Source organism: Lissotriton vulgaris, chromosome 2_1, assembly GCF_964263255.1.
Source record: "Lissotriton vulgaris chromosome 2_1, aLisVul1.2, whole genome shotgun sequence".
In the NCBI taxonomy this organism is placed as follows: Eukaryota; Metazoa; Chordata; class Amphibia; order Caudata; family Salamandridae; genus Lissotriton; species Lissotriton vulgaris.
Window position 1 is genome coordinate 458,449,013 of NC_141687.1, and position 13,297 is coordinate 458,462,309.

General features: G+C 41.8%; 1 protein-coding gene across 1 annotated transcript in view; it reads left to right on the plus strand.

Annotated features, from left to right (window-relative positions):
- Window positions 1-13,297, plus strand: part of WDR75 (WD repeat domain 75) — a 155,282-nt gene that overhangs the window by 21,863 nt on the left and 120,122 nt on the right. Inside the window, exons 5-7 of the mRNA XM_086955353.1 lie at window positions 5,615-5,739; window positions 6,636-6,706; window positions 11,126-11,242. Coding sequence (XP_086811479.1) covers window positions 5,615-5,739; window positions 6,636-6,706; window positions 11,126-11,242 — 313 coding nt within the window. The remainder of the gene's footprint in view (window positions 1-5,614; window positions 5,740-6,635; window positions 6,707-11,125; window positions 11,243-13,297) is intronic.

Genomic DNA, 13,297 nt, shown 5'->3' on the forward strand with positions numbered 1-13,297 from the left:
GGAATACACTTCAGGAGCTTCAAAATGGCAGCTTTACTTTACTTCCCCCCACTCCTCGTATGGGAATTGTCTAAATGAGATTTTATTTGCTTTGGATTTGGGCTTTGCAAATACACTACGTTCCCCACCAATTCCCTTTATTCAGACCTTTAATTGTAGAGGTCTGAGTACGATTATAGATTTCATTATTACATCAAATAGGTTTGCCTCCTGTTATGTTTTAAAATACACAAGAATGCTATAAGTGACCATTTTCCCTCGAGTGTGTCCATATCTATTCTAAAACATGTAGGCTCCATGGCAAAAGGATCTACGCGGTTCAAAATATGGTAATAGATAAAGAGAATGGCTATTCCCTAAAATGGAACACGGTTGACCCATATAAGACCACCAAGAAAGTAATCGAGAATATCTATAAACTGCTCATGAACTGCTTGAATGAATCTGTCACATAGCATCCTATGCACAACTCACTGAAATAATTAGGTACACCTTAAAGCGTGAATTAAAAAAAGGACATGTGAAGGGGTGGTTTGATCACAAATGTATGAAAGCCTACATGAAATTAAAACGTGCTTTATACAAAACCAAGAGAGACGGAGATGAAATTAGACCGTGCAGGAAGGCCTATAATCAGGCTGTGAAATCACGAACAGTTAGGATAAAAAAGAAAACATGGGTTGATTTATGTGAGGCAAGCGGGAATTGGGACAGTACCGCCTTTTGACACGTGGCAAAGACCCTGTTTCTTTTAACAGAAAATACCCCTATTATAGAAATTGCTATTGATGGAAAACAATGGGGTGAATATTTTTCCAACATCTATAGAAAAGTAGAGGCAGTGGACCGCACAGCTGTAAGTGCCCCAAGCTTAGAGACTTCGCCAACAAACTTCCCAATAGTTTTAACCTTTACCTTAGAGGAGGTGTTATGCGCACTAAAAGCCAGTAAGGGAGGAACGGCACTTGGACCTGACGGCGTACCTTTCAATATTTTTAGACATAATATAGAGTTGTGGCGAGTGCTAGCAGCTTCCTGCGCGACCAGATTTTTAGATTCCTGGTCAGTCAATCATGGTTCCTATTTTCATAAAGAGAGACAGACCGAACCCAGCATGCTACCGCCGTATATCATTGCTGGACTCATTGGGCAAGATGGCAGGACGCATAGTGCTCAGTCAGCTCCAACAATGGGTAGACGACAACAAGTTTTTGTCAGACCTTCAGTTTGGTTTTAGGGAGGGGTGGGGCAATATCGAACAGGGTCTTAATTTAAGAATTTTCATGGGAAAATACAGCATGGCGAGAAAGGGAAGACTGTATCTGGCCTTTGACCTTACGGCCGCATTTGATTGCGTGATCCACAAAAAATTATGGAACATATTGATCTCTATGGGTGTGGAGGCACCAATAATTCATTTTTTAATGGAGCTTTACAGAAACGCAAAGGTAAGGTTTGGGCCCAATGGAGAGTGTACAGCGCTGTTCAAAGTGGAGAGGGGGTTAGGCATGGTTGGGTCCTGGCAACTTTCCTATTCACCTTATACACCAATTGTCTGGAGCAATCCATGACCGAGAGGTGCCGGGATCTACCTCAGTTGTCCTATACCCGCCCTTCTTTAGGCGGACGACTCTGTAATAATTGCACGCACACCAATGCGATTACAAAGGGCACTCGATACTTACAATGATTTTATGAAAAACCTAGGTTTAAGAGTAAACACCTCCAGAAACTTACATAATGAGATGTGGGACAGGTAGCAAGAAGCTGAGAGATGTATACATAGATAGCCAAAAGGTGGAAACAACTCTTAACATACCCTTACAGAAGAATTTTAATTGACGTAACGGGCACATGGCGTCAGGCTATTAAGGCCAGAAAGTTTCTTTTCATGAGAACAAATACAGCATTGGTAAATTTCTCAAAGAAATTAGGGAAGCGACCCTCAGTTGAGCTGCCTTATGTCTATCAAGCTAAGTGTCTTAGTACAGCCACTTACTATGCAGGGATTTGGGGATATTGTGACCTAACAGAAATACAGAAGGTGGAGAACTAATTTCGAAGATATTTATTGGCAGTTACGAGCTGCACATCAACTTATATTTGCCACACAGAGCTGGGTTTGCCATATATCATAGACATAATCAAAATGCAACCAGCTCTGTTATGGCATTGGATCTGGTCTTCATCTAAAACCACTTTCAACCGTGATGTATTAAGTGATAGTCTTAAACTAGATCACGCACTAGAGATTAGATGGCTAAAGTACATAAAGAAGTTCATGTACGATTTGGGCCAGTCAGGTTGCTTCCATGATCCTCTGTCCATGAGCTCTATCTCTAGGAAGGCTTTTAAAAAACAAAGTATGTCCCATTTGGAGGCAGATAGATTTGCCAACGAGGCATCATGGCCTACGGTCTAAATCATTCAAATGATGCGACTCACTAATGGCATACAACCATACATTAGTCAATACATCAAGTGGGTATGACAGATTCGTTCTCACACGCCTTAGTCTGAATGCATTTCATCATTTGGTACGTTTTCTGACCACAAACAATTGGTCCAGAAACCTACCAAACAGTCCCTGTGATGGAGTCTACATGCAAACATCAATGTATGTAGTCCTTTTTTGTACATTTTATTGGGAGCAGGTGGATTAAACCTATACTAAAATTATGGGGTGTGAGGCAATGTCGTCCTGCCTTCCAAGTGTTGCAGTTTTTAGAAAATGAATGTTTTGCAAGATGCATTGCTCTATTTCTGAAAAGTACAATTAAGTGTATGAAAATCCTATGAATTCTCTCCCAACTAGAGTACATTGTCAGGTCATAGCCTTTTATTGCTTTTAGATTTCTTAAATACTGTCTGTTAAGATTTTTTTTCAAAATGTATGGTATATGTGACGTACAAATGTAATGTTGCACTTTTATGGTTTGTACGTTGACTTAAAAATCGAATAAAGCTAAATTTTGATTTGATGTACTTGTCTATCTTTTTGTTCAGTCAACCCTATGTACAGCGCTCTGATACCCTTGTTCGCTCTTCATAAAACATTCTAAATACATTTAAAAAAAGAAGCAGGAGGTGGTTGTTATTCTGGTCTCTGCACTCCAAGGAGTTTGCACGTACCCGTTTACCAAACTGTTGATATTTGCCATTCAGTACCTGTGAACCAAACCTATAGTATTACAACAGTGGCAGAACCTCTTCCACAAAACAGTTCTTCCTATCACTTTGCTGTTTTAATTTACCTATAACACCCAGGGTTCATAGCCAGAACAGGCAAACTAGTACATTATATGCTTTTTGAAGAAATGCAATTTATTTTGCCACTGTTGAACTGGCTCACAGGAACACATTTGACCGTTTCCTACATAATGTCTAAACATTTATTTTAACTGTGCTTTGGGACAACTATTGGATTCAGATATAATTGTGAATACCTGGAACAGAATTCTTTTTCTAGGGAAATCATCCACTTGATCATAAACACAAGCAGGTGTTTGGTACATATATAATGTTAAAAATAATTTGCTTTACTTGTAGATTTTGTTTATCCAAACCCTGTAAACTGTTTTAAAGTGATGCATTTTTGGCAATAACAAATATAATTCAACATGGGTTACTGATAATTAAACTCGCCACCCTGTGCCCAGGTTCTCATTGGGTGCATTAGTTGACATTTTCTGCATCTTTTCCGAAACTGAGTGTGAATTCTTAGAAGTCAACAAACACAATGTCCTACGTTCTTACACCTGACCCAACAAACAAAAGCCCTCAAACCATCTTATAATATCTGGGATAGTATCAATTTTGGAACCCTTTAATGTTTAGCAGATTTTTAGATACCAGTGGTCTTAGGAAAATGCCCTCATATTTGAGGTTTACCAAGGTTGTGAACCATGGCATGACAAACCTGTTTAAACCATGAAAGTGAACGAACATTTAATGAGTCTTGATGCAGAAGAACTCTAAACAAGTATACCACAGGTTGCCACTTTACATTTCCTAGAGGAGCTTCCTCACAATAGTGAGTGGGATTAAATCATTCCAATCCAATCTTCAACCCTAGTGCTAAAAGGAAACCGCTTTGAATATAGAGGAACAATTTACCACTAATTACATGGTGTCTATGGGCAGAGCGTTTGACCTTGTTAGTTCCTCCATTTAAGTAGAAATTGTTAAGAATTCCCAGATACAGTGAACATACAGCAGTCTTGTCAGACAAGCTAACTGAAAGGAAGTAAATTGAATGAATTACTAGAAAGACACAAAAGTTGAGCAATCAAAAATTACCCTGGAAGCACTAATAGAAACTATTGAGCAGCCACCTAATGAAACTTGCTTGTGTAACCACATATTCTTGGTTGTCTGATAGTGTTTAAAAAAGCATTAACTTTGGAACATCCTCAACACTAGCAAAGCTCAATTCCAGAAACGGTTATTTGACTTTAAACAAGGACAGAACATTGAAGATATGTTTGTAGATACAAGGCCCAACAGGAAACCAAACCAAGCGAAACAACAAGTCATATGGAAGGGTCCCTCCAGTGGTGGAGAGTACCCATGTGGGAGAATTATTACTACTACCAAAGTGATAAACCCCTGACAGTTAAGGAAACAGACCTGCAACACTGAAGAGCAGGGTTCTTCAAAGGGGGGGGGGGGGGGGGGGGGGGGTGGAGATTTAGGGGCAGCGGGCTGGAGCACCAGGCTCAGACCATAAGATGCGTTATGCTGAAAACTGCTTTGTTTTAAGCTGACAAAAGTGAGCATCAGTAAGCCGATCTAAAAATCGGCCATCACTAACATATTTGTTCAATTATATCCTAGCTGGGAGTATGTGTCATAAGGGAAGGGACTACAAATAGTCCAAACCCCCACCCTCATTTCTAATAATCACACGGTGGATGCTTTTACACGTTGGTGTTAGTAAGGCCTTCCTGACCAGAATAGTATGTTTGGCAATAACGTATTTAATTGCCTTTTTAAAACCGTAGCAGAACTTAACTTCAATGTTTAAATAAGTCTAGATATATTCAAACATTGTCAATTTAATAGACTAATAATAGAAAAAATTCTGGGTGGCGGGGCATTTTTTTTTCCTTTTTCCGGAGGAAGGGGGGGGGGGGGGGGTGGGTGGGTGGGTGTGGGAGAGAGACAATGTTTGAAGACCATTTAAAGCCTTTCCTTCAAAATTAACCCTTTCTATGCTGATGATGGAACCGCTCCGTCATCAGCTGCGGTGGCGCCGTGCTGATGACGGAGCGGTTCCGTCATGGCCCTGCCTGCGCGGCGCGTTCTATTGAGCGGGCGGGGCCATGACGGAACCGCTCCGTCATGAGCACAGCCCAACCGCGGCTGATGACGGAGCGGTTCCGGCATCAGCATGCGGCCGCCCCACCCAATTAGCGCTGCGGCGGAATAGCCGCCGCAGCGATGTGGTTAAGAAATCTGTATTCTTAGAAACTTTTGGGCCCCTGCAGTGACACCTTGATTTTTGTTTTTACCTGCATTTCCTACCATAGGAGCTTAGCTGCAAGTGTCTAATTTCTTGTGTATCCAATGTAGCTGAATACAGAGTTAATAATATTGTTTCCTTCCTTAACAGAGATTTTTCAGCTGGTTTCTGTGAAACTTCCAAAATCCACAGAACAAGAGGTGGAAGCCAAGGAGCTGTCGGTGATTTTAGAAGACATAAGCCGGTCGCCTAAGTGTACAGCATTCGGGCGCGATGTGAGAACTTTTCTTTTTTTTTTTCCTTCCCTCCAGTAAAAGAACACCTGTTTTGCCTGGTGCCAGCAGCTAACTTAACCCCTTAGGTGCTCATGACGAGCTGAGCTCGTCATGAGGCACGGTGCTCGTGTGCTCATGACGAGCTGAGCTCGTCATGACCACACCCATTTCTATTAGGGCCCATCACAGGAGAGGAATATCTCAAGCAGCCATGGTGTTAAGGAACAAAAGATGTGCTTGTCTCCTTTATCTTTTCTGTAATTGAGGCTATATGCCTAAAGTAAACAGAACTTGTGCAGTGCTTAGTATATTTTTTTCTTGTTCTTACATAGCCTTGTATGTGGAGCCGAACCAAATCAAATCATACTGGTTCTGGTGATTTTGCTCTAATTTTAGGACATTAGCTAATTTATTTTTTCAAACTTAAACCAGTTGTGTTTCCTACATATAGCATTACTGATAGTGCTGCTAATGTGTGCCTAACAGTGGAATCCTGGGTATATGTACTTTTACAGGGGCAATATAATCAACTATAGTACTTCATGGTCTCCTACTGGACCCCAATAAACACGGTTGTGCGTTTGGTTTAGTGTCCACTGCTTGGAGGTTTTCCACCATATTAAACAAAGCATTGGTAAATCCACTAGGTCTCTTCTTTAAAATTCTGAGCTATTGACTAAGGCAACCTGTGTTGACACTGGCATGCGGGCACATTAAGATGCATGCGCTTTGTTGAAAGAACTTTGCACCTGGCTTCACTTCCTCATTTAAACTTGAGCACTTCTATAAAATGGGTCATTTTTCCTGTCCTCCCACATATCCGCACCTACTTACTAGGACAGTACCAAAAGCTCAGAGTATTCTCTTTAACACAACCATCTTCTTATTTTTTACAGGGGAAATTTGTGGCTTCGGGGAAGAGTTTTCGGCTTTCAGTTTATTTTTTCAAAAATAGGAAGGTACACAGGTAAGAATCACAAATTAATATAAATAAATTTAAATCCAATCCAAACACAATGTGCACAACGTGTCATTTCCTTGATTAGTACGTTGTTTTGACATAATCTTTTAAGCCATATGTAGTCCTTTTCATTAATTCATGTGGTTTGCTTTTAGCGACGCATGAGCTTTGATTTGTGATCTATTTTATTTTAATTTTTTTAGTAAGTGGGTGATTTCTCCTGGTATGTAACTCATTAAGAACTGTAGAATTGGAGGCAAATTATTCTATACGGACTAGTCCTCCATCTTTTTTTTTTCTTAACGTACTTTTACTGGCCTTTTGTATTTATCACATATACAATCTGTACAAAAGTAAATTTACAATCCTACAATTCAGTTACTTTCTTTTCCCCAAACACATTGTTAGTTATTGTCCTTATTGGTGTTGTCTTACATAGTACTTTATACAATCTCAGTATCAAGCATAGCACATTGTAGTCAAAAGTAAAAATCCAGTAATATGCTTACTCCATTTTTCAAGGCAATGTTATCTACTTCTTGCTCCAGTCTCTCAGCTTTTGCTACGTCATTGAGATGGGTAGCCTTTCAACATCGGTCCTAGATACAAATATACCACTGATATTCAACACAAATGCTATTCTAATTACTTAACTCAAACCAAAAATTAAAAAGTAAGAAAAGAAACTTGTGCAGAAGAATGATGTGAGTGATCCATACCGATATAGCCTTCTCAGAGCAGTTAGTCCACAGGTAGGACAGGGTGGGCTCCCCCCACCCCACCCCATCATTGTCCATATCCACTCTCCCAACTGCCAGTTCCCTTACAGCTCAACAGTCTATGGGGTGTCGCCAACTTCTATCAGTTCCCTGGATGCCCAAGGCAGTCTGTGCCTCCATGTTAGGTTACCTGTCCCAGCTCTTCCTCTTCACTACTCTTGCTACCTGGCTTTTCCCATGTCTCCATCGCTTTCTTCCATTGCTCGGCTATTGGAGATGGCATCTTTATTCGAAGTTTCGAACTGAGGCCCACTTGCTGACATCCATTCCATCGCTATTCTACGCTTAGCGAGTCCCAGTGCAAGATCTATAAATCTGTTCCTGGCCATGTGTTTCGGTGGCCTAGGGAAAAGGCCAACAAGCACACCTGTACCGTGGGTGGCAATACCCTACCTAGTGTGCTTTTAATCCTGGCTAACACAGCCTCCCAGAATGGATGTATATTTTGACAGTCCCAGGTCATATGTCGAAAAACCGTTTATGGGTGAGCACTTCTTGGACGTTGTCGTAATGCCCCCTGTCTGTTACATTGAGACGATGTGGTGTCATGTAAGACATGTAAATATGATTACATTGAATATTTTTTAAGCGTGTGTCCCTAGAGATCTTTTTGGGGGACAGCAAGGTCTTACGCCACTCTGTATCTGTGAGTTCCCTAACCACAATTTTTTCCCTCTTCTCCCGCAGCCCACTCAAGGGGCAGAGGGACGCTGCTATTAGTGTAACCTAAAACCATTTCACTAGATGTCTCACTGTGCTGAAGGTAAATAAGGCATGCAGCACAGATGCATCTCTGGTTCCTCCCACCCTTTATCCCACAGCTGCACAAATGTACGGGTCAGTGCTTCGTATTGCAGAAACTGTCCTGGGGGAAGCCCGCAGCAGTCATCAAGTCCTCAAACAGTATCAATACTTTATCCAAATAGCAATCCCCAACGTTATCCAGCCCCGCTTCTGACCAGCGCTAATTGTTTGCTTGTAAATACAGACTGGGGATCACCGTGGGGCAATCCCACCTATGGTAACATGGGTGTGTATTTAAAGGATTGCTGCACTTTACTCTGACACCTTTTCCTGGCCTGCATGGCTGTGCGTTGTAGTAACTAGCAGTATGGGGTATTCGTCGGTATGAGCCGTTTTGCCACCACTAGACTAGGGCAGGATCCCGGGTCAGCTAGACATGTGCCTTCCACATTCATTCCCTCTACCCATTGCGCCAACCACTGTAATTGGGCAGCCAGCATATAATATACAAAATTCGGTACTCCCAGCCACCCCTCTGCCATGGGACTCTGCAGTGTCTTCAGGGACACCCTTGGGCGCCCGTCACCCCACACCAGGCCTCGTAGAAGGGTATTCAGCTGGCGAAACCAGTTGCTCTGCATCCGGTCCGGGAGAATGACAAAAAGTACAACAGGCGGGCAGCATGGCCATTTTAGATAGCGAAATCCTGGCCATGATGGGCAATTGAAGAGTGCGCCAAAAGTGCACACATGAACTAAGTGAACGCAGTGGTCTATTCAGGTTCCCTTCCTTCAAGTCCTCTAAGGAGTGAAAAACATGTATACCCAGGTACTTCATTGTATCTTGAGCCCAGAGTATGCCAGTTGTCAAGGCCTCAGGTCTGGGCGAAATAAATGTCTTGGCTGTATAGACCCTGAGGCCTGAGAACCGCGCAAATCCGTCTAAGATCTGCATAGCCATGTGGGCGCCTGTGACAGCCTCCTCCAAATAGATCAACAAATCACCTGCATAAAAGGAGATATTATGCTGTCACCCCAAATTGCTAATCCCATCTCCTCCCTATTAGATCCTCTCCACAAGTGGTTTTATTGCTAGGGCAAAAAGAAGGGGAGAGAGAGGGCACCCCTGCCGGGTCCCTCAGGAGATCCGATATTGCCTAGAGATTGTTATGCCCGTTTTGACCCTTGCTCTGTGCAAAGCATAAAGAAGCCACACCCAGTCCCCCTCCCCCCGACCCATATGTAGCATTACCTCCAACAAAATATATAGATAACTATCAAAAGCTTTTTCCAAGTCAACTGTCAGAACTGCTTCCTGTTGTTTGATAGGAGCTTCCACATGATAGTTGAGTCTGCAGAGATTATAGGAAGTAATGAGAGAGGGAATTAATCTGTTTTGGTTGGGGTGAACTAGGGATCGCATGTGTGGGAGAAGCCTACCTGCCAGTACTTTACTTAGGATTTTAAAGTCTGAATTAAGCATGGAGAGAGGCCTGTATTCCGCAACTCCAGCAATTGGATTCTTGGTCTTTGGGAGCTGGATCACTAACTCAGTTTCGGTGAAACTGGGCAGTTCCCGCGCTCATATGCCTCGGTATACAACTTGGCACGGTGTGGCGCAAGCATGTCAGCAAACCTTTGGTAAAATTCCGCTAGTAGGCTGTCTGGCATCGGAGTTTTGCCTGGTGCCAGCGCCGAGATGGCTTCCTTGATTTCTTTCAGATTTATTGGATCTCCCCCCTTCTCCGGTTTGATTAACCTTGCTAACAGTCGGCCAGCTTTCCCTTCCTTCCTCTGTACCCTATCCAAGTATTCCTTATGGTTGCAAAACCTTAGTTTATCGTTATATCGCGCGTGCATTTCCTGCAGGGATAAGTGGGCAGTGTCCTCAGTTCCCTGAGCGTTGTCTAACCTACGTATGTTCCCCTCTAGGTCTAAAATTTCCTGTGCGCCCCAATCGTGTTGCCCCTTACAACTACCTTGAACGCCTCCCACTCCACTTAAACAGAGGATGCTGTATGAGCATTGATGTGAAAGTATGTTTCGATAAGCGTGTGCAGTGATGCACGACCAGGAGCATCCTCCAGTGCCGACTGGTTTAGTTTCCACGTTGGAATCGGGGGTCGTCTCCCTGGAAGTTGGCGTCCTTCCTCTTTTCATCTATAAATACATTTGCTCATTCTGTTCATCTTCTCTGTCCCCTCCAAGTGGTAGGCCGTCGAGCGCACATTGAAAGAAGTTCTCTCTGTCCCTTCTCGTGCGCACCTGTTTTACTTATGATTACCTTCAAACGACAAGTTGTACTCCTGTAATTAGACTGCAGGGCTTGCCCATTTCACTGACAGGCTGCTTGCCTATTTTGACTGTTTTTCCCATTAAAGCTTTAAATCTTAGTGCATACAGTAGTGTTCCCATTCCTCAAGCGTGTACATATAATTCTCCTGGTATAAATACTTTGTCACTTTTGTAGCTTATTTGTGAATTTATTCCAGAAATTTTGTACTGGATATGTGACCACCAGAACATAACGCAATATTCAATATTAGCCTTCAACAATAATATGCTGAGTTGTAATATTACTTTGGGTGTGAGTGAGGGATTAGTTTAAAACTAGGGAAAGGAAAGTCTGGAATGAGGCTTCTCAAATTTTCACATCGTCTTCTCTGCTTCAGGAACACTAAAGCAGATCTCCTTCACTTGCAAGTTTGTTTATCTTTAATTATTTATTTTTCCTATACTTGTATTGGTGAACAATGCATTGTCTGATTTGTGGGCACTATATCACATATAATTGTTTTCTTTTAAGATAGTGTCTCAAAGTAGTAGACGTATTCCAAGGTTGCTGATTTGTCCTCCATTGTAGCTATGTTCGTCTATTTGAATTTAGATATTTTCTTTTCAAGGTTTCCCTTAAGTGCAGCAAATAAGAAAGGCATGAACAACACCTTTACCTGTGTGGCATGCCATCCTAAAGAAGACTGCATTGCTACGGGTCACGAAGATGGTAGAATTCGGCTTTGGTAAGGTTCTTACATGATTTAGGCTTTAACTGAGTCTTGGTTGCAGTTTCTTATATTGGCTTTTCCTTTAGCTAATGCTGGGATAGGAATGTTTTAGTTTCAGTTGAAGCTGTTAAATATTTACAGTCTACATGGCCTTGGGTTTGATGCAACATGGTTTCCCGCATTAGGCCTAAATTCAACAGCAGCAAACAATCATACAATTTACATCTGAATTGTGAAATCCTTTCTCTGAAGAATTAACAAGATCTGGCAGATTTCTACATTAGCACATATGCATTTTTCACCTATAACAAAACGTCAGTTATAAACCTTAATAAGAAAATGTTTACATGCTAAAAGTGTGATTCCCCATGACTAAATTTCCACATTGGTTTTCTCTATATCCAAGATCTAGACCGTTTCTTTGATGTAAACGATGCTAATAAGTTTGTCTCGGCCCCCCACTCACCTCACCTTTGGCACATGGTATATGGCAAATGCGTGAAATGCTGTCCTATTTTGCTCTGTAAAATGTCACGCAATTCTGGTGAATACTTCCATAGCGGAGGTCCTTAAACTGCTGATTTGATGTTTTTAGTGATTAATATATTTTCCTCAGTTTCACTGACTTATGTGGCAGCCTTAGTCTAGTGTCTAGGTTTTCAACCATTAAGATGAAAAATTTGAGAACTGTTCTTGGGGCGTTGAAACAAAATCTGTGGTAATTAGAAATTGTTTATCACTGCTGTCCCAGGGTGGCCAGTATGTGTGTACAGTTAGATAACCAAGTTACTGCTTCTGAGTAAGTCAACTCTCCATGTGCAGCATTTAAGGCTTGCTTTAGGTAGTAGTAGACAACCAGTACTCAGCTGCTACATGTCAAAGTATATAACACATAAACTAAATGCCCTGGCATTGTTAAAATGGAACTATATGTAAATATACTGAATTAGGTTGAACAAGGGCGCTACATTGCTTTCAGCATTAAACCGGTTATCTCATTGATAACTCTTTCTGAAACCTCTTAGCTGGTTTTTATTTAAGGGAGTAGCTATCAGAATAGTCAGTGGATAAAACATAATACTCATAATGAGTCCTGTTCTACAGTTTCTACTACTCCCCATGCCAGATTGGCAGCACGATGTGGATGCTGAGTTCAGCAAACAGCCTTCATTGTCTTAGGCCCCAAAACCTATTACTCCAAAGTAAAAGGGGATAATGTATGGACGGAGCTTGTCTTGCCCTCTTTAAAATATGTTAAAGGGGACAAAAGACTGGAGTGGACTAGCACTGACAAAGGTATGGGTGCTAAACATCAGAAATCCTCATCTTAGAACAGGTAGTGTGAATCTCTAGAACTGTGAGAGCCAAATAGATATTGCAACCATTTGTGAGGTATGACTGCAGCCTAGGGAAGATTAAGCCAAAAGCATGGATAAACATTGTTTCCCAAGTATGGTTGTTTAGAGGCACGATTTTGACTCCCAGGTCTGGTCGGGATGTTGGGAACTTTGCTGGTCCACCAGTTGTTTCTCATGCAGTAAAGCATTGTCACTTTGTCTGGTGATGCTTAGTATACGGCATTGGCTGCTGTATGATCATGGCTTCTTGCCACATAAGTTCTCTGAGGTGTTTTCAACAGAGTGCTCCAGTTAACAGGTCCTCGCCTAGGTGTTTGCTCTTTAAGGAATGGAGGTGGGTTTGGTTACCCCTCTCTTTACTCTAGCATTGCTTTCTCCGTCCAGATGGTCACACATCAACATTGCTTCTTGAGTTCAAACTTGTTTGCTGTTTTTGAACTAGAAAATTACTTCCAGATTTGCAGCATAGCCCGAATCCTGCACCTGGCAATACAGGTGCTCTACCATTTTATAATGTAATTGAAGTAATGAGCTCCTGTGCTGTGACAAGTGCCATCAGACTGAGATCCTGTGTGCAATTTGAAAGTTGAACTGAAGTAAATGAGTTAGTAATTTGTTTTCAAAACTCTAGCCTGAAGTATGCGTATGGAATGTAAAAAATTGTTTATGTAAGAGTTGCATTTTTTTTTTTTTTTTTAGTGGCACATTTTGA